The sequence below is a fragment of the Caretta caretta genome, chromosome 4 (assembly GCF_965140235.1).
Source record: "Caretta caretta isolate rCarCar2 chromosome 4, rCarCar1.hap1, whole genome shotgun sequence".
NCBI classification, from domain to species: domain Eukaryota; kingdom Metazoa; phylum Chordata; order Testudines; family Cheloniidae; genus Caretta; species Caretta caretta.
The window spans coordinates 37,304,670-37,323,682 of record NC_134209.1 but is presented as its reverse complement, the minus strand read 5'-3'; the positions used below and the strand labels follow the sequence as shown (position 1 = coordinate 37,323,682).

Here is a 19,013-nt window from a genome sequence, read left to right as displayed (position 1 = left end):
AAACTCCCATTTGTTTCCCTCCCGTTCCAAGTAACTAGTGAAATGCTGCTGCTGTTACTGTTGTTTTTGTGTTTCCAACATGAATGTAACAAAAATTATGGAAACCTAAATTGTGCAAACACCCCCCACATGTGCTCCGGTTTTCAGAGCCTAAATTTTGGAATGAAACAGATTTGGCACATTTAAATTACTGTTGTTCTCTCCCCTACGCTTACTCAAATGCACAAGAATGTGAAATTTTTAATGATTTATATGTGTATCAAAATAGACGCATTTTCCCCATTATAAAGCAATAATGTGGTTGAAAATACTTTCATTTCTCATCACCCTCCAAATATTTGTGTTAGTCAGAGATTCCTAGTCATTTGCATGGGCAGGGTATGAGAGATCAGTCCACAGTTTGCAAAGGAGACTGTGCTCCAGATGATTCTGTATTTTAATCTTTTTCTTTTCCTCTGACCACCTCCACTACCACTTCCCCTGGTTCAGTGATACTCAGACTTCAGTGATGCAGGAGCCAAATTAGTGATCAACATTACCCAAAAGAGCCAAAGTAGAATGAATTCATTGGTTCATTTGCTATTTTTTTAATATATATTATTCTCACCGCAAAATGACTGACCAAGTATTATTATTTTGTCAACTACATACAATAGGTTAATAACGTAGTAAAGGCATCCTGACTGGTTAATAACTTAGATTGGTTAATTATTAAATCACACAGCGTTTTAATGATCATGTGCTGCAAAGCGCCGCAGGAGACGCGTTAAAGAGCCACTTATGGCTCCCGAGTCTCAGTCTGAGCATCACTGCTCTAGTTCTTCTCTTTTCCCAGAGAGGGGATCTGTCAGACCACCCCTAAAATTTTCCCTCTGATGCAGTGCGAGAGGGGTGGTTCCTCCTCCAAATCTTTTCCTGTGAAGCCCGCAAAGCTTGGGATGTAGTTTTATTTCCCTGTGTCTTCCCCTTGGATGTCCCTTCTCACTTGTCTCTGCATTCGTCTCTGTACTGTGTCACAGGGACAGTTAAATCAGTGGGGGTTGGAGGCCTGGGGTTGGGAGGAGTGATGGGTGGGGATGGGCCCTCCCTGGGCTCTTGAGCATCTATTTCCTCCTTGCTCCCTTCTGGCTGGGAAAGGAGCAGGCAAACAGTGCTTGTGCAGTGTGGTGAGGAACCCTTTCAACTCCTGCTTAAAAGGCCAGATTTTCTCTCCCCCGAGCTGTGTTTGAGATTACAGTGCTGGGCTGGAGAGAGAGACATTAAAAGGAGCTGCAAGACAACTGGCAGGTCTGGGACAGATCCGAAGCCTCCCTTCCCAGATTGACTCACCATCTAGGAGTCCTCTGCTAGTACCATAGGGGTGAAAGTGACCCAGTAAGGGCACTCCAGTGCTGCAGAAGTGCTTGGCCGCCTTGGGAACCTGATACCTCTCAGCCTTGAGGGATGCACCACCAGAACTTTTTCTGCATGTATTGCCGCCTTACGCATTTCTCCCCCATGTTTGTGGAAGGGGATGGCTCCTTCTGTTTCTTTCTGCTGCCTCTCCATGGAATTAGTGCTTAGTTTTTCCATTTGGAGTGGTGTAGGGATGAGCTCAGTCTTTCCCATTGCATGCACACATCCCCTGTACCCTCGTGCTCTGAAATTGAATGCATAGTGAGAAATAAAGGGCTTTTCATAACTTCATTATGTTGATTTCGCTCCAGTTTCTTATTTTCTCTTCTCTTCCCCCATCTCCACCTCACCTCAGCAGCAGAAGCAAATTCGGACCGGAATTGGCTCAGGGGCACATGTAGATGTTAAGTAGTTAACCAGGAACTCTAACCTACTGCAGACCATTAAGAGGGTGGATGAATATTGCAAACAGCTGAGTTGAAGATCAGCCAGGGAACATATCCTATTCAGTCTCCTTCGGGACTACAACATGTCCCTGGACCAAAGGCATTGTGAGAGGGGGAAAATATTAAAAAACGTGATTTTGCAGAAATGAACTGGTTCCTGGAAAATATTATGCAAACATCTGAACAGTGCACGTGCAGGATAGAAATACAATAGCATTGTCAGGAGAAAAAGTGCATCCCCTTCTTTTCACATCTAAGATATCAATAGTACTGACTTGACCAGCCAGAAATAAAAAGAACAGAGTAGATTATTGTTACTCATGCTGCTGGAAAGGATACTTCATATTTACATAATACAAGGATTTAAAGCTCTTTACAAATGTTTGTCTCCTCTGTGAGGTAGATTTATTGAATAAGTGGAGAATATTAAGTGACTGGTTCAAGGTCGCACAGCAAATCAGTAAAGAGCCAGGATTAGAACACAGTACTCATTGATTCTCTGTCCTCTGCTCTACCCTCTTAAAAAAACACCACCACTCCTCCTCCAACATTCAGCTAAAGATATGGCGAAGACAGTGCTGGTCAGTGCTAGGCTCTTCACAGCTCTTCCCAATTTCTCTCATAAATAACCCATTAAATCCACAGAAGTGCTTGAATATTATGGTGACAGGCACTGTCGAAAACTGTAAAACAGACAGGCAGATGTGTGGATAGAAAAGATATATCGACATTCCTATGAGATGGTCCTTCCAATCCTTTTCAGTCATTTAAAATGGAATAATATGCTCCAGTCATTGCCCCACTATTTCAAACAAAATATACTTGTAAATAATGTACCACTAAGGATCTTAAGAGCTTATTTCAAACTGTCCAGGAAAGGAGAGGGCTGTAAGATAGCCTACACCGTATTTCATCATTAAGGAGTCTGCTGTCAAAGTACCTGAGAATATCTTTATGTTTAACAACAAACCTCTTGTTTATCATTTATAAACCATGTTTATCATTCAGACTAAAAGCTGTTGTTTTATTGCCAAAACCTCTTTCTGTGTTGTATATCCTGAGTTGTGTATCTCCAGGATGTTGGTAACTGGAGCTTCTGTGTACAGCGAGAGAGAAAATGATCCAACCATACAGAAGAACATGAGAGCAAATTATATAGCATGTGCTCCACAGAGCTCCTCTGTCCTGAGGCATAGCTCAATGTTACCCATTCAAGGCTGGTGATGACCAAAAGTGGGCAGGCAAAACTGGTGTGTAAAGGGACAATATATATTGGCAGGTAATGCTGCTTCTGTCTCTGGCTCAGTACAGGTTAGAAATTGGTTACTCTGAGGAGTCTCCCCTTGTATATGCTCTCCTTCTATAACAGGCGAGGAAAAGAACAGAGACTAGGGCAAATTAGAGCTACAGTATTATAGATCTTAGGTGACCAGCATTTTGAGCTCTGGCCTCTTATGAACCCTGCTAAACCAGAAGATCCAGAAAGGCATCTAGCTTTGTGTCCTTATGGGTCAGTACAGATTATGAAAAGAATGCAAATACATATGAGCTTTATTTAGCTGGGTTCTATTTCCGCTGCCTTTAGTGGGGGCATGACTGAGCCTTGTATGCTATAAAATGATCGCAGAGGGGTATATCTTGTTCTCACTTCTGTGAGTGTAAATCCGGAGTAACTCCACTGAAGTCACTAGAAATACTCCCGATTTACATATTGTAAGTCAGAGTAGAATTTGGCTGAGACCATCTCCATAGGATTTGAATGTTGTGGTGGTTTGATTTTAAATAAGCCCAAAGTCTCTTACGACATCAGATTAAAAAAAGTATGTGCCATTAAATAACAATGTTCACCCTTTCGATGGTAGTTTTTATTTAAAAAAGAAAATGTTGAGAACACCCCTGCTCCATCTCCCACGTTAGCCCTCCCCAGAACTAGTGTGTGTTAAGATGTCATCTGGGATCTGTGTGTGTGTGTATGTGTGTGTGTGTATATATATATATATATATATATATATATATATATATATATACACATAAAGAGCTATTGTAACACAAGACTATATGTAGTTTTTCTTTTTAAGGCAGAGTTTCCTTTAACACTCTAGTTACTATAGGTCCTTAAGGAAACTGTGTATGTGCAGAACTTGGGTAGGTCATTGTTTTATCATGCAGAACTTTCCTTTTATTCCTAGAGCAAAGGGTCTGTTTCCTGACCTATGGCTGGTTGGGTCACAAGAGACCCCCTTGGGACTGCCACCTGATGTGCTGAGACTACCTCTGAGCCTGTTTTCCTTGGCATCTTGGGACTTCTGTACCCTGCCTTGTTGAGCCAGACACGCTAGCCTGCTGCAAACACAGACCCAGGTCTGAACCATGTTCCCCAAAAGCTGCAGGCTTAACTGAAAACAGCTTAAGAAGTGCTCCTGTCTCTAGCACCCAGATACCCAGTTCCCAATGGGATCCAAACCCCAATTAAATCTGTTTTACTTTGTATAAAACTGTTAGCCGACGGCCAAGGATGTTTGGTGAGGTGCCAGCTATGCCCGTTTATACCATCCGTGACTTTAACCGCTAGGACGCACTGTCCCTTCGCGGCGGGCAGCCCGGGCTAGGCTGACGGATGCCCCAAGGTCCTAACCACCCGTGACTTTAACTGCTAGAGCTCAGAGCTCCTTCGCAGCGGGCAGTCAATACTGACTGACAGGTGCCCCAATGGCAGCACTAAGAGCCTCTCCACACCCGTGACTTTAACTGCTAGAGCTCAGAGCTCCTTCGCAGCAGGCAGCCAGGATTGACTGACAGGTGCCCCAAGAGTTTGCCCCGTGGAGGCGGCACAACTCAACGCTAGGCTCTTAGTACTCTCACCTAATGGCCAGGCTTTAGAGCCAAAATGGCTGAGGTTCTTTAATTGTGATGGCTGCTTTACAGTAAACCAGAGAAAACAAGTCAGGCTTATGCATAAATGGTTACCAAAATTTATTAAGCTAGATTCTAATCATGTGGTTACAAAATTGCTAGTGCCTACTTATTTAAATGTAGAGATGTTACACACACACAAACAAGTTACAAAACTGAAGCCACAATCCCAAAGAAAGAAAACAAAGTATAGAGCTCTATTTCAAAATATGTGTACACTAAAGATAGGAGATCAGGTGTGGGTGCTTCTTACCCTCCTTGCATCTCTCGATTCCAGCGGTGCCAAGCCAGGATCGGTCACTCAATTCCGCGGAAAGACGAATAAGGGACAAGGCGTAGGGACCCTCTTAGCTGCAGAAGCCTTGGGAGGCTGTCACTTATCTGACCAGCAGATAGATAGTGAAAAGCACTCAAAAATCATGGTGCTGTAGGTCCCCTACTTATACCTCTGTACTCCTTTATTCTCTTTCTCCTTTCTTATGCCAAATTGAGGCTGGTCTGTCGGGGTGACGCCAGCTTTTGCAAGAGTAGTTTACACTTGCAAGGGAGAGAAACAATAAGTTTCGACTACTGGACATTTCTTTTATCAGGGTAAATATTTTCCCACCTAGGATGTTGGTGTGTGTGCATCACGCTACTTAGTAGGGGCTAAGAGCCAGGTCTGTCACAGGGCCTCTGCCTGCTGTGAGCTTAATCGTCGTATCTGTTCCCAGAGGCACATTGTAGCAGCACACCTGTGCTTCAAAGGCTGTGCTGGAATATATGTTAAGTGCCCTGTTCCTGCTTCCTCCTGTGTTTCCAGCAATGCTGGTCTGGGGGGGGGGGGGGGGGGGGCTGGCTGTCTGGCTACAAAAACTTATACAGGATAAACTCATAAATTGTCTGCCCTCTATAACACTGATAGAGAGAGATGCACAGCTGTTTGCTCCCACAGGTATTAATACTTGCTCTGGGTTAATTAATAAGCAAAAAGTGATTTTATTAAATATAAAAAGTAGGATTTAAGTGGTTCCAAGTAATAACCGAAAGAACAAAGTAAATTACCAAGCAAAATAAAACAAAAACATGCAAGTCTAAGCCTAATACAGTAAGAAACTGATTACAGATGAAACCTCATCCTCAGAGATGTTCCCATAAGCTTCTTTCACAGACTAGACTCCTTTCTAGTCTGGGCCCAGACTTTTCCCCTGGTACAGCCCTTGTTCCAGCTCAAGTGGTAGCTAGGGGATTTCTCATGACTGCCATCCCCTTTGTTCTGTTCCACCCCCTTATATCTTTTGCACAAGGCGGGAATCCTTTGTCCCTCTTTGGGTTCCCACCCCTCCTTCTAAATGGAAAAGCACCAGGTTAAAAATGGATTCCAGTTCAGGTGACATGATCATATGTCACTGTAAGACTTCATTACCCACTTGCCAGCACGCAGGTATACAGGAAGACTTACAAGTAACCAGAGCCATTTACAGCCAATTGTCCTGGTTAATGGGAGCCATCAAGATTCCAAGCCATCATTAATGGCTCACACTTTGCATAATTACAATAGGACCTCCGCATTATATTTCATATTTCTAGTTTTAGATACAAGAGTGATACATTTATACAAATTGGATGACCACACTCAGTAGGCTATAAGCTTTGTAATGATGCTTTACCAGAGACCTTTTGCATGAAGCATATTCCAGTTACATTAGAGTCACACTCATCGGCATATTTTCATAAAATCATATAGCGCGCAACGTCACATGTACCTCCAAGGCTAGACTTTTTCATGGATCTGCCTGTTTTCTTGTTACATTTCAGGCATATCCATAGAGCTGTTGCAGTGCCTCCTTTGTAGGATATACATAATGAGAGTTAGAAGCAAGCCGAGTGGTATAAACTTGCTGGAAATGCCAAGGGACGATGATTGTTTCAGCTCGCACACCAACCAGCCTGTTTCAGACCAGGACGACTGTCGGCATTATTCTGTAATATTACGCCATTAAGTCTATTTTGGTCTTCCTAGTGACTGACAAAAAGACTAGCACTATGGCTACAACTTCACTTGGAGCTGGGGGTGTGATTCCCAGCTCGCGTAGACAGTCTCAAGCTAAAAATACTAGTGTAGCTGTGGTAGCATGGGGAGTAGTGAGTGGTGGCATGGGCTACCTGCCCCGTGTACCTACCCATAGAGTCCCGGTGGGTTTGTGCTCAGGGCAGCCAGACCATGCTGCCGCTTGCTGCTGCCCGTTCTACCATGGCTATGCTAGTACTTTTAGCACGCTTGCTTGATGAGACCTAGTGCAAGTAGAACATTCTGCTGAGGGGTACCCAGTGCTGTGAGCCACTGTTACATTCTGCCTTGGCAAGAGTGAGCTAGGCAGGAGATTAGAGACTGTCTGCTCCCTGCCACACCGGTCTGTCTTCCTCACCAGTAAACAGCCCAAGGCTCTCCCACGCCAAACCTTGCTTAGCAGGCAATGATCTTCAAACTCTTGCGCCCATGCTCCACAGAGATGTTTCTTGGCAAGGCACAGCCCCGCCACAGGACACTCACAGAAGATATTAACAGGTTTCAGAGGAACAGCCGTGTTAGTCTGTATTCGCAAAAAGAAAAGGAGTACTTGTGGCACCTTAGAGACTAACCAATTTATTTGAGCATGAGCTTTCATGAGCTACAGCTCACTTCATCAGATGTTTACCGTGGAAACTGCAGCAGACTTTATATACACACAGAGAATATGAAACAATACCTCCTCCCACCCCACTGTCCTGCTGGTAATAGCTTATCTAAAGTGATCAACAGGTGGGCCATTTCCAGCACAAATCCAGGTTTTCTCACCCTCCACCCCCCAAGTTTGCTGCTCTTTTTAAAAGAATCAGTGGATTACAGCTTATTAGTAACATAAGTGGTAAACACACCCTTCCCTTCAAACACAGGACTGAGTTGGTTTATAATAAAAATAAACTTGTTTTATTAATACAATGACTTAGGTTAAATGACACCAAGTAGTAGGAACAAAGCTAGAGATGGTTACAAACAAATAAAAGTAAAAATAAACTTTCTGATGGCTATGACGTAACTTAACATGTTACAGTCTTTATTCAAGATAGTTTCATCACTAATCTTCCTTTTCCAGCAATAGCCGACTGATTCTTAGCCAGGATCACCACAGAGTCCTTGTCTCCTCAGCTGAAGGATGATCCGGAGTCTTTCTGTGTGTCCTTACATATCAAAGTTTGCATTTCATTTCAAGGGTCAAATTGATCCCCTGGGGGTCAGTCTCCTGTCTCTTCCAGGGGATCGACTCCATCCTGATTAAGGTGTCTGTTGGTGTATTCCAGTGTGATGCATCCTGCTGCAATTTTACAATGTAAATGTTCTCTTCCTGCAACCTCCACTATGAATGAACAGCCCATTGAATTTGGCCACACATGGTTTGAGGTGTTGGCCTCTTCCCTTTGTCTTGAGAAGACCTGTTTATCAACTCCCCCTGACGTACCTGGTTTAAACACCTTTTAGTCACAGACTTTAAAGCCCTTCAAAGTGAGTGTCCATAATTCCACACGCAGCATTGTCACATACATTTCACAATGATATTACTAACCAGTGTGTCATTTGTTTTCAAATAATATTTCAAAAAACACATTGTGTACAAGTACCATTGCAGTAGGGGGTATGGTGTGAACACAGGGGTGCCTAGGTCACAGTGAGTATGTGTACTTGACCTGGGCATCATTCCCCCAGCTCCAAACGTAGCCCTACCCTATGTCTGTCTGTGTGTGTGTGTGTGTGTATATATATATATAAAAAATTATAAATATAAATAAAATGGGACAGGCGATAATGTCTGTGTTTAGGCAGGAGGATGGTAGGAAGGAGAGAGATCTGTTCCAGGAGGATGACATCCATGCTATTGGGTTCTAGCATGTACTCCAGCCCTGGGTTGCATCATGTCGTTGTTGTTGTTGTTCCTGTCCTCTAATATGCAGTCTTTTTCCAGATGGTGTGAAAGGAGGAATGGTACGAGACCATAGCACTTTTCCGGCCATCTTATGGTCTCTAAGTCAGCACCAGAATCCTGATAGTCTTAGTGCAGGCTTGCAAGAACAGGGAAAGGGCTCCCTGCATTCTCTCCTCATCCTTGCACGTCTCAAGATCAGCCAGAATCTGTCCCAGAGCATTTAAAAAAAACTAAATAATACCTTCTCAGGAATGCTGCTGTCATCACAATCCACCTGAGTTCTGCTCCATAGCTGGAGATGGCATGCAGGCTGGTTATTTCTGGTTGTTCTGTCAGGAACGCTGCATATCCTGTTTTCAACGAGCCATATCACAGCTCTTACGTTTGAATAATGTGACACATCACCCCTGATTTAAAATCCCTAAGAGATTCTAAATTAATTGCCAAGTTTTATTGCTAACTATTGAGTCACTAGCTGCTCTCCGCTTACTCAGCAGAGGTTTTGTCACTACTACTAACTGAGGTCTGAATTGGCCGGCTATCTAGTCTGCCCAAGATATAACCTAAAATCTTTAGGAGGAAGGGCCCATAATAACTACTACCCACAACTGAGGAACTTGCTTCCTATGTCTGAGTAGTATCCACTTTCTGCATTTAAAATCAAATTAAAGAAATGTCAGCTGTTGCCTTTGATGGCTTTTTAGACCATAACATTTGTAATTGTGTTGTTTATGTAAGAACTTAACTTGCTACTCCAAAATATAAAACACATAAATGTTGTTCACAATAGCTAACAAAAATAGACTAATCTTCCTCCCACCCCATTAGCTACTTTGACCTCCTGGCAAATTAATCCCACATAGCTGTATGCGGCATGATACACTCTGCGCATTTTGTTGTTCACACTGTATCTTATTGTTTCAGTGCATACAGTGCATTGAAAGGAAATGTCCATCTTTTCATCTGCTGTGCATCCAAGAGCTTATTAATTTTGCTCTTTGATACATGCCGAAGAACATTCATTTGATGATGATCTCTGTATTTTAAAGGAAAAGCAAAAGCAGACTCATTGCACAATAAAAGGCCAGACACATCTGTTATTCCTTGGCATTGTTTTTTTTCCCAGGGAGTGCTGTCCAATATCTCGTCCATTACTGACCTGGGAGGCTTTGATCCAGTTTGGCTCTTCCTTGTGGTAGGAGGAGTCATGTTCATTTTGGGATTTGCAGGATGCATTGGAGCTTTGCGAGAAAATACCTTCCTTCTCAAGTTTGTAAGTAACCTTGGCAATTTCTGGATTCATCAATTCCATAAGTTAAACCATGTCCTAAGTTGTTGCTTAACTGTGGCAGTCTCGTAAAATGCTTTTGGGGATATTTGACACAAGTGTGTTGTATTTCTCTACTAAGTCAGTTTTTCCCTATCTTTAAACAATGAAGCTATTAGAGAGCTGTAATTCAAATTGCTTATGTTTTTGGGCTTTAACTTGCGTGATGCAATCCTGTTAAGAGCCATAATGCAAAGCATATGCCTTTTATAAGGATCCAATCTAATGCGTGGCCTTTCTCTCACTAAAGGAGAGAACCTACTTTAATAGTGTACGTATTGAGCTTTGAAAGCCCATAATGAGATGCCTGTGTAACATGTGGGGGGCTGTGAATACTCTAGCAAATGTGGCCCATGTGATCGTTGGTGTGGGAGTGCAGGCCCCATGGTGTTGCTCATGGTACAGAAGAGACAATATTGAGTTATATAGGGGATTATTTATTGAGGTCCTGGGACCCTGTAGATGTCCTTGGCTCTGTACAACCCAGACTAATTCAACACAGCCCTGTACTGCTTAATGACGGCACTGCTCAGAGTCTCCCTTGGCCTGGACTATTAGTCATGAAAGGGACTGCAGGCAGGTCCCAGCAGCCAATGTGCCATCTTGAGCTGAGCAGCCTGGTTTGTCTGTCTTTTGGAAACCACGCTCCCTGTGGGGCATATCTTCAAGTTAAAGATTTGTGACTGCAGGCTAGTCTGTTTTACACAAGTTTAGTGTGATCCCAATTCACCCTTTTGGCTCCTGGCAAGCTGTCGTCTAATCCACGCCATCACCACCATAAACTGTTAAATGTACATGAAAAAGCTTCCTGCTAAACAACTACTTCCCGGTGCCATGTTTGGCTCCCGGGGTGGAAGTGCTGTATAGAGGGAGGAGGTGGTTCTTAGTTACTGTTCTCAAGGCCTTTCTATAAAGTAGCCTGAGCTAGTTCCAATTTACTTGTGTGTTGCTAGAAAATTAAAGTAACTTTCTTGTTCCTTCCTTCCTTTGCTTCTCTGAACTCCTCTAAAATGAACACATCTGCCAATAGCTTCCTAGTCAGTAGCTGCAGGAAAAATTAAAAATGCATCTGAATGAACAAAAAAAATATATACTAAAATGAGAATCACAGGCACAGTTGCAAAATGGAGAGAGTTGTAATATATCCAGATCATGTGGAATTTTTTAAACTCCAGAGAAAGTGGCATGTCATTAGTAATGCCTGTGGCATTTACTGCATTTGCATTTGCATTAATCGTAATGAACTTACTTGGTTTTAATGTGATTATAATGAGTAATTCCACAGACATTCCTTTGTAACTTAGTCATTAATTAATTTCTGCTGTTATCAGTGTTTGCTTTAAATGCTTCCTTAGGCCAAACTATACAGACCTAGGTGCCAGTAGATTGATTTCTGCACCTAATTTTTGGCACCCAAAGAAGTGAACTGATTTTCAGTGGTACCATTGGCTGCTCAACACCTTTGAAAATGTAGGTACCTAAATATGGATTTATTATCATATTATCAGAGGGGAGGGCCTAAGGGAGTCCCATTTACATTCACACCTAACTGCCTTGGGTCCTTTTGAAAATCCCGGCTGAGGTGTCCAACTTTCGGCACCCAACTTTGAAAATGTTGGTCTTTAAGGGCCAGACAGAACTGTACTATCAGCTGGTTATGAATAACATTTTTAAAATAGTTTCCTGTGGGTAGGAGTACATTGAGCATGTGTTAATAAGCCTGCTGAAACTGACAAAACATCCAGTTTCAGGTCATTCAAATTCTGATTATTTGTAAGCCTTGGAAAATAAGCCTTTAGTCACAGAGGCAAAATAGTCCTTTCTTCTAATTTTTTTCTCTTCTTCCTCATAGTTTTCTGTATTCCTGGGAATTATTTTCTTCCTGGAGCTCACTGCTGGTGTTCTGGCATTTGTTTTCAAAGACTGGATCAAAGACCAGCTGTATTTCTTTATAAACAATAACATCAGAGCATACAGAGATGACATTGATTTGCAAAACCTTATAGACTTCACACAGGAATATGTAAGTTGGACTCTGTCACTTTAAAACAAAGTTCACACTTTAAAGGAAGACTTTTTCTACTTTTACTTCTCGTCTGTTGCCTTTTGCAAGTAGCCACAAAAATGCTCTAGAATAGAATACTTCACACATATATGTAGCAATTACTTAATGGCACTTTTATAGACACATCTGAATCCTCACAACAGACACATTTGAGGTCAGACTAGTTATTAACCCCATTTTATAGATGGGAGAAGTGAAGTAAAAGGCTAGGTGAACTGTCTAAAAGTCACTGAGGAAGTCTGTGGTAGATCCAGAATTAGAAATTGCAAGTTCCTGATGTCCGTTCTTGTGCTCTAGGCCACTAGACCACATAGCTTTCCTAACAAGAAGTTTCTGAAGACTTCTCCATTGTTCATGGAGATTTAAACTATTTCATTACTGTAAGAGTTGCAACTAGAGCTAAGTGATTTTTCAGTTCAGTGGCCGAAATGAAAAACCCAAAAGAAAATTCAGTTAGTTTTGAATGGAAACTGATCTTTTTTCCTGTTTTTTTTGTTTTGTTTTTGTTTTTGACAAAATGAAAAGCCAAAAAAATTGAGTTCAAATTGAAACAAAACCTTTCAAAACAAAATCTCAATTCAAAATGGCATTTTTGGAATTATTGTTTATTGGGCCTGGGGACAGAAACTAACTGAATTATATCCAAATTTGCAAATAATTTTGGTGCCCCCAAAATGCATTTTTTGGGCAAACTTACTTTATTCACTGAAAAGATTTTTGCCCATCTCTAGTTGTAGCACCCGTACAATGCTTTTTATTTTATTGAGACTGATTGAAAATACAGTCAGTTCTGTGATGGGACTTGACATCCAGTTAGCAGGGCTAGAATTCTATGCCACGCTTCAGGATAGGAGGAGGAGAATTACTTATCTAAGTGACACTGCTGGGGAAATTCTAAAGTCTATTGAATGTAATTAGCCTAGTTGGAATTGGGCCACTATTGAAGTTCTCCTCATGAGAAATCTGCAAATGGCTCCTATCTCTCTGTCTTAGAGAGAGTTGGTAAAATTTAGAGTGTGGTGTGTGAGGCGGTACAAGTTAAGTTAAACCTACATGTATCCACTTACCGACATGCAAGGGAATCAAAGTGGGTGTAAGTTACACACCAAGGAGCTGTCTGAAGAAGTAAACGAAGCAGGGAATGGCCTATGCTGAGCACCCCATTCTTATGCTCTTTAGCTCTTTCTTGCTACACTCCTCTCTCCTGGCACTTCAACTTATGAGCCTGCATCCTTACACATCACCTTTGAATTTGGCCCTGTGTGTCTAAGGGCCTGAGTGCTAGCTGACTGCCATCCAAGGGATATCCACCCACCAAAATGAATTCATTTATGTTCATGTTTGAATAGGTCATAATTTTGTTTTTTCCCCTCGAGAGAGTGAATAAGTGACGGGATGCGCAGAGCCTTACACATTGTGTTAGATCTGACCTAGCTTGGTGGTGGCCACAAATCTTTGTCTGGTGTGAAATGAAAGGGTCTCAGTGCAATTTCTAGTGAACGGGGTGTCCACGTAATTAAAAACTGCCATCATAACTGAATTCCTTGTTAGCAAACAATCTCCGCAGAGATACCGAAGGTGAACTGAGCATGGAAACCAAACTGCCTTCTCAGCCCTAGAGGAGGTAACAGCTGAAGGCCCTGTGGAGGAACCTCGCTCTGCTGCTGTATGTGCTGTGCCATATATGTGAAAAAGGGACGTTGACTGGCACTGTCAAACGCTTTTTATACATGCTTAGTTCAATTTAAAATTAATATAGATTAACACTGGACCAGATCCTCAACCGGTGTAAATCAAAGCCGCTCTGTTGGCTTCCAGTGGAGACATGTCCACATACAGCAGCTGATTGTCTGGCTCATTGGTGTATTGTACTGAAGATTCAGTTACTTGAGACATTTGGCCCTTCGTGGGTGGGTTCTGTCCGCATACAATCCTTAACAGGGAGTTATTGTAACAGTGATTTAAGACCCACTTTCCAGAATGGGACTGGGAGTGAATTTTGATTTTTCTTCATTGCCAGATACCCTCTAATCTCCCGGTGTGTGGTGTTGGTGGTGACATCCTTCACGTGCAGAGTCAGAGTGTTCTCATGCTTGTGTGTTTCCTCTAGTGGCAGTGCTGTGGCGCCTTCGGAGCTGACGACTGGAACCTCAATATTTACTTCAATTGCACGGATTCCAACGCGAGTCGAGAGCGCTGTGGTGTGCCGTTTTCATGCTGTACTAAAGATCCTGCCGTGAGTGCGTTGCCAAGAGGGTGGTGTGGTTCTTCTGCTCCTGACTTAAATCACTGCCACACGATATGGTGCCTTCTGTTAGGGGGGTTGTGTGTGTGTGTGAGATGTCTGTTTATTTTAGCCCTTGCTTTTCCTGTCCACTTCAAGGTTTAACTAGCAGCTCAACCTTGTGCAGTCAACATCAGTTTGATCTCCAGTCCTGAGAGATGACTTCAGAAGTCTCCATCTTAGGCTTTGTACTTGCTGTTTTTCATTTGAATGAGGAAATCACTGTCTTGGCTGGGTGCATGTGTTGTTTTTAGCACAGCTAAGGGTCATAGCCTGGCCTTGGTTAGATGATAGTTGCTTTCAGTTTAGTACCAGGCTGTTTCACCCCCACCCCTATTCCCAGAGGCTCTAAGGCTGAACACTTAGAGGAAGAAATAATATTTTTTAACAGACATGTCTATTGGTTATTATTTGCTTTACTTACCTTTTATATTGTGGTAGGCCACCACGAGGTTGGGTCCCAGTGTGCTAGGCGAATCTAGAATACATTACAGTCAAAGCCTCAAAGAACTTAGATGTGTTTTACTATTGAATTTGAGACAAGATTGGAAATCCTTCTTCTCTCTCTTCCCTCACAGATTTGTTGTGTGACTGACTTTGCTTTAACGATAACAACTAGGCCTGTGTGCTGGGTGGTGGGCACCTTTATCATGCAGTCAGCTGAAGTGAAGATGATCTGTTTGAGGGAGATGCTTGTTTAATGAAGTTTCGTAGCATTTTATGATGGATACAATTCCATGTTGTCGCTCCACTTATAATGCGCAAACAAGCTCAGGGTGCATTTTTACCTGTGAGATATGATCGATAATATGGGAGACAGGTTACTGACTGTCCAGGATTTGGTATAGGGATACATTAGTGCACCTATAGATTATTTTGTGACTAATGTTACACATTATGTAGTCTTTCTGTTGATTAAAAACCAACCTACCTTTTCTAGTGTCATCTAGTTTGTCAGTAATGGCTTTCTTTCCATGATGAGTGAATTTTACTTCCTCACTTTGAGTACTGTAGCATTGCCTGAAGCTAGGCAGGGGCCCATAGGTCCCACAGAAGCTTTCCGCTCCTGCTAATCCATCTCAGACTTCACTTTGCAACATCATTTGCTATTCTTGTCCTCCTCCTCTCCTGAGAGGTGACTGCCATTTGCACAACGCTGTCCTAGTTGCTCTGTGATGTGAACAAGCATTCACAATAATCTGAAGCCACCATCCAACCAGTCACCTTATTTTTTGAACATATTCAAGCAAACTGGAAAATAGATTATGCAAATGTGTTACATTTCTGTACCACTTGGACACTACCCCTTACATACACACAAACTGCTTGTCATAACCCAGTTTTTAAAATATACTTGTTAGAAAACAAAACCAACAATATCCCTATAAATACCTAATCCATGCAAAAATTGTCCCAACATCTTTGTGTGTTTGTGTGTGGGGGGCATCTGGGGAAGATGTACAATAACTGTAGAATTAAAAAATAAATTTCAGTCCTGTTCACTGTAAAGAAGCAGCACGATTGATCAGTGAAATAACTGATCTCTCCATTCTATAGATTGTGTCCACAAGTGTTCAGAGTCATCTTGTAACAAAGCTACAAGTCCTGCAGTTGTAGCAGGATGCCTACGTTTAACAACTCCGATATCCCCCCTTTCCAGACACAAGCCACGGTGTGGTATGCTCTGTTTTTTGGATGTCTTGCCAGCTTCCCATAACTTCAGGAAGCAATCTGTATATCCAGTGTCTCAAAATATGACCAGATCCTAAGGGGAATGCACAGTCAAAGAAATCTTGTAATTTTAGAATGAAAGGTCTACAAATAAAGTCTGTATGATGGGTTTCCCCCACACCCCCACCCCTGGATGTGAAACGAACTCCCACATATCGGGGATTACCATCCTATGCCATTGTGTTGGATAGGTCTTCTGAACACTAGAAAGTAATAGGAGGTGAATTTATTTCCATATTGTACTTAATTCTTATAAACGCTAATGCTTAATTCCTGCATCGGTCATTCAAGAAGCCCTAGTAAAATGGTGTAATCAACATATACTGAAAAGAATAGGGCAGGGGTTCTCTCTGCTTACAAATAGGAGTGAAGTGTCATCTCCTGAGGAGGGTCAGTTCCCCAAGTTTTACCTTCCATTGTTTTGCTTGACAATTGCCTTGTGCCTCCAGACTCTTTAAGAAACTTCATGAAGGTCAAGGGAAGCACTGGGGCTGTTTAGACTTACAAGTTACAAGTTAAAAGTAATCTGCAAGAGTTACAAGTAATCTGCAAGACTGAATGAATCCCAAGTTTAGGTGGCGAAGGTCCCACTTAAGCAGGGCAGAAGGCATTCAGAGCCGGAAGGAGCTTACAATCCACCTGTGTCAAATTCTCTTGATGCTTTCTCCTCTGTTGAAAATACACTGCGATGCATTGTTCTCTCATACAACAGTTACGGGGGTCGGGAGAGCAATTCTCCATCCCCCGCAGGGTGAGAGTCATGTGCACCTTGGGTGGGGAAAGCTCAGCCCCAGGGATCTCACTGCATCTGAGGAAACTGGTGACTTTATTGAATGGTGCCTTCAACAAACTAGAAAATACCAAGAGGCATAATTTACTGGTTGTGGGCCAGGGTGAGATTATTATTATTATTTTTTTTAAATGTGCTGGATGCCACCCCTGCTGGGACCTATAACTGGCCTTAGCTGAGTTTCCAGGTTAGCTTAGCAGATCACCTTTCCGCACATTATTGTTGTAGGGAGAGGGAGTGTTTCACCAGCTCTGTCTCTGTGTGCCGTCTTGGCTGACTCGGAGGACTGAACTGGAGGTTTCAGAGTCAAAAGCATGAATCTGTACAGCTGGAGCTGCAGAGCAAGGCTGTGTACCTGGGAGCTATAACAGACCCATATCCTCTGTGGATTGGGCACAGAATGGGAAATGTAATGTGTGCTGAGTGGGTTACACCTACAGCAAGCTGGGGAGGCTGCCACTGGGCCTCTTGAGGGTCTCACTGCTAAATGTTCCTTCTCGTTCCTGGTAGTGGCAGTCATGATTGGGTTTTGGTATTGAGAAACCTGTGGCTGCATTCCAGAGGTGACACTGGCAGTAGAGAGTCCCAGAATGGCTGCTGCATTGTAAGCTTTCTTATTAGGGTGATGTTTCTCTTCAGATTAACTTACTAAAGGGCTAGAGTGTGTGCAGTGATTGGGTTGCGTGGGATGGGGCAGGCTTTGCTCCGTCGGTGGTGGTCTCCTCATTGCGCCAGTAGATCTGTGTACGTGGAGTCAAGACAGACTCAGAAAAAAAGGCTAGATGTGGTGCCCTGGAATACTACTCACTGAGAAATGCCCTTTGGAATAGTTTGTACTCCCTTCTGTGCATTCCAGAGCTCTAAAGTGAGGGACAGTACAGTAGGAGAATAGCAAGTGACTCCTTCTCATGGGTATCATAACCTCCTGTGAAAGGGGTAGGTGACAGAAAAACACAACTTCTCTCTCTCCTCTTCCCCTTGCCTTTGAGGGAGAAGCACAACCTGTGTCCTGGGCTTATAAAATTGCTCTACAAAACTAACATGTTTCCTTTGGAATGGACCAGATTGTGCCAAGTGACAGGTATTTTCACACACAGTCACCGCTCCTCCCAAAGTGACTTCACTTCATCCCCTATTCACATGGCCCACGATGAATTCTGAACTAAACTTGCCCTATCCTTGGTGTATTTTTCAGGGACAAAGCATGAACATTTCTTGCAGGAAGTTATTTTATTTGAATAGAAGGCTCGTTCCACAGTTCCTCCTTTCCTCTGCATAGAATGTCTGTGTCCGGGATGTGGGGTTTATCACAGGCTGAGGGGGAGAAAATGTTGTGGGAGTCCATTATTACTGGAAGCACTTCTCCTCACTGTCTTTCTTTTTTTCTCCCTTAGGAGGATGTCATTAACACTCAGTGTGGCTACGATGCCAGGCAAAAACCTGTAAGTGGGGGTTTTTTTTAGTGGTTTTTTTTTTTTTTTAAATCATACCTGATTTTGTAAGGATCTGAGTAACTTTGGGGAAGCAAGTTACAGAATTGGAAGTGAAGGTTGAGCTAATTATGTGTGTTTTCATCCCTCTTCTTTGCAGGAGGTTGACCAGCAGATTGTTATCTACACTAAAGGATGCGTCCCCCAATTTGAGAAATGGCTGCAGGACAATCTTACTATAGTTGCTGGCATCTTCATTGGGATTGCGTTGTTGCAGGTAAAGCACACATTCCTCATAAGGAAGTTACAGAGGAAAAAAGCAGAACAGGGAAACACTCAACAAGAGAACTGGAAATGAGGCTGTTTCATTGTTTAATAACCTTGAATTAGTGGTTTTCAATAAGAGCTAACTGGTGAGTTAATAGCTGAGGCTTCATTGTGTTAAAGGATATTTTATGTTTATCCATAGAGGGATGTTCATCCGACTGCCCTCAACCCAACTCTGCACTTCATCAGATTTGGGGTGGGCATAGAGTTGCCAACCCTCCAGGATTGTCCTGGAATCTCCAGGAATTAAAGATTAATCTTTAATTAAACACTGTCATGTGATGAAACCTCCAGGAGCATGTCCAATGAAAATTGGCAATCTTAGGTGAGGGCGGAGGGGGTGGGTTTGGGGTGGATTTCAAAG

General features: G+C 42.7%; 1 protein-coding gene across 4 annotated transcripts in view; it reads left to right on the top strand.

The window, feature by feature from the left end:
• Positions 1 to 19,013, top strand: part of TSPAN5 (tetraspanin 5) — a 146,982-nt gene that overhangs the window by 122,115 nt on the left and 5,854 nt on the right. For 3 of the 4 annotated variants that reach the window (XM_075127540.1, XM_048846609.2, XM_048846610.2), the window contains 5 exons: positions 9,822 to 9,968; positions 11,875 to 12,045; positions 14,198 to 14,323; positions 18,287 to 18,334; positions 18,483 to 18,599. In XM_075127540.1, the coding sequence (XP_074983641.1) occupies positions 9,822 to 9,968; positions 11,875 to 12,045; positions 14,198 to 14,323; positions 18,287 to 18,334; positions 18,483 to 18,599 (609 nt within the window). The remainder of the gene's footprint in view (positions 1 to 9,821; positions 9,969 to 11,874; positions 12,046 to 14,197; positions 14,324 to 18,286; positions 18,335 to 18,482; positions 18,600 to 19,013) is intronic. The other variant, XM_048846611.2, reaches the window with a different exon arrangement.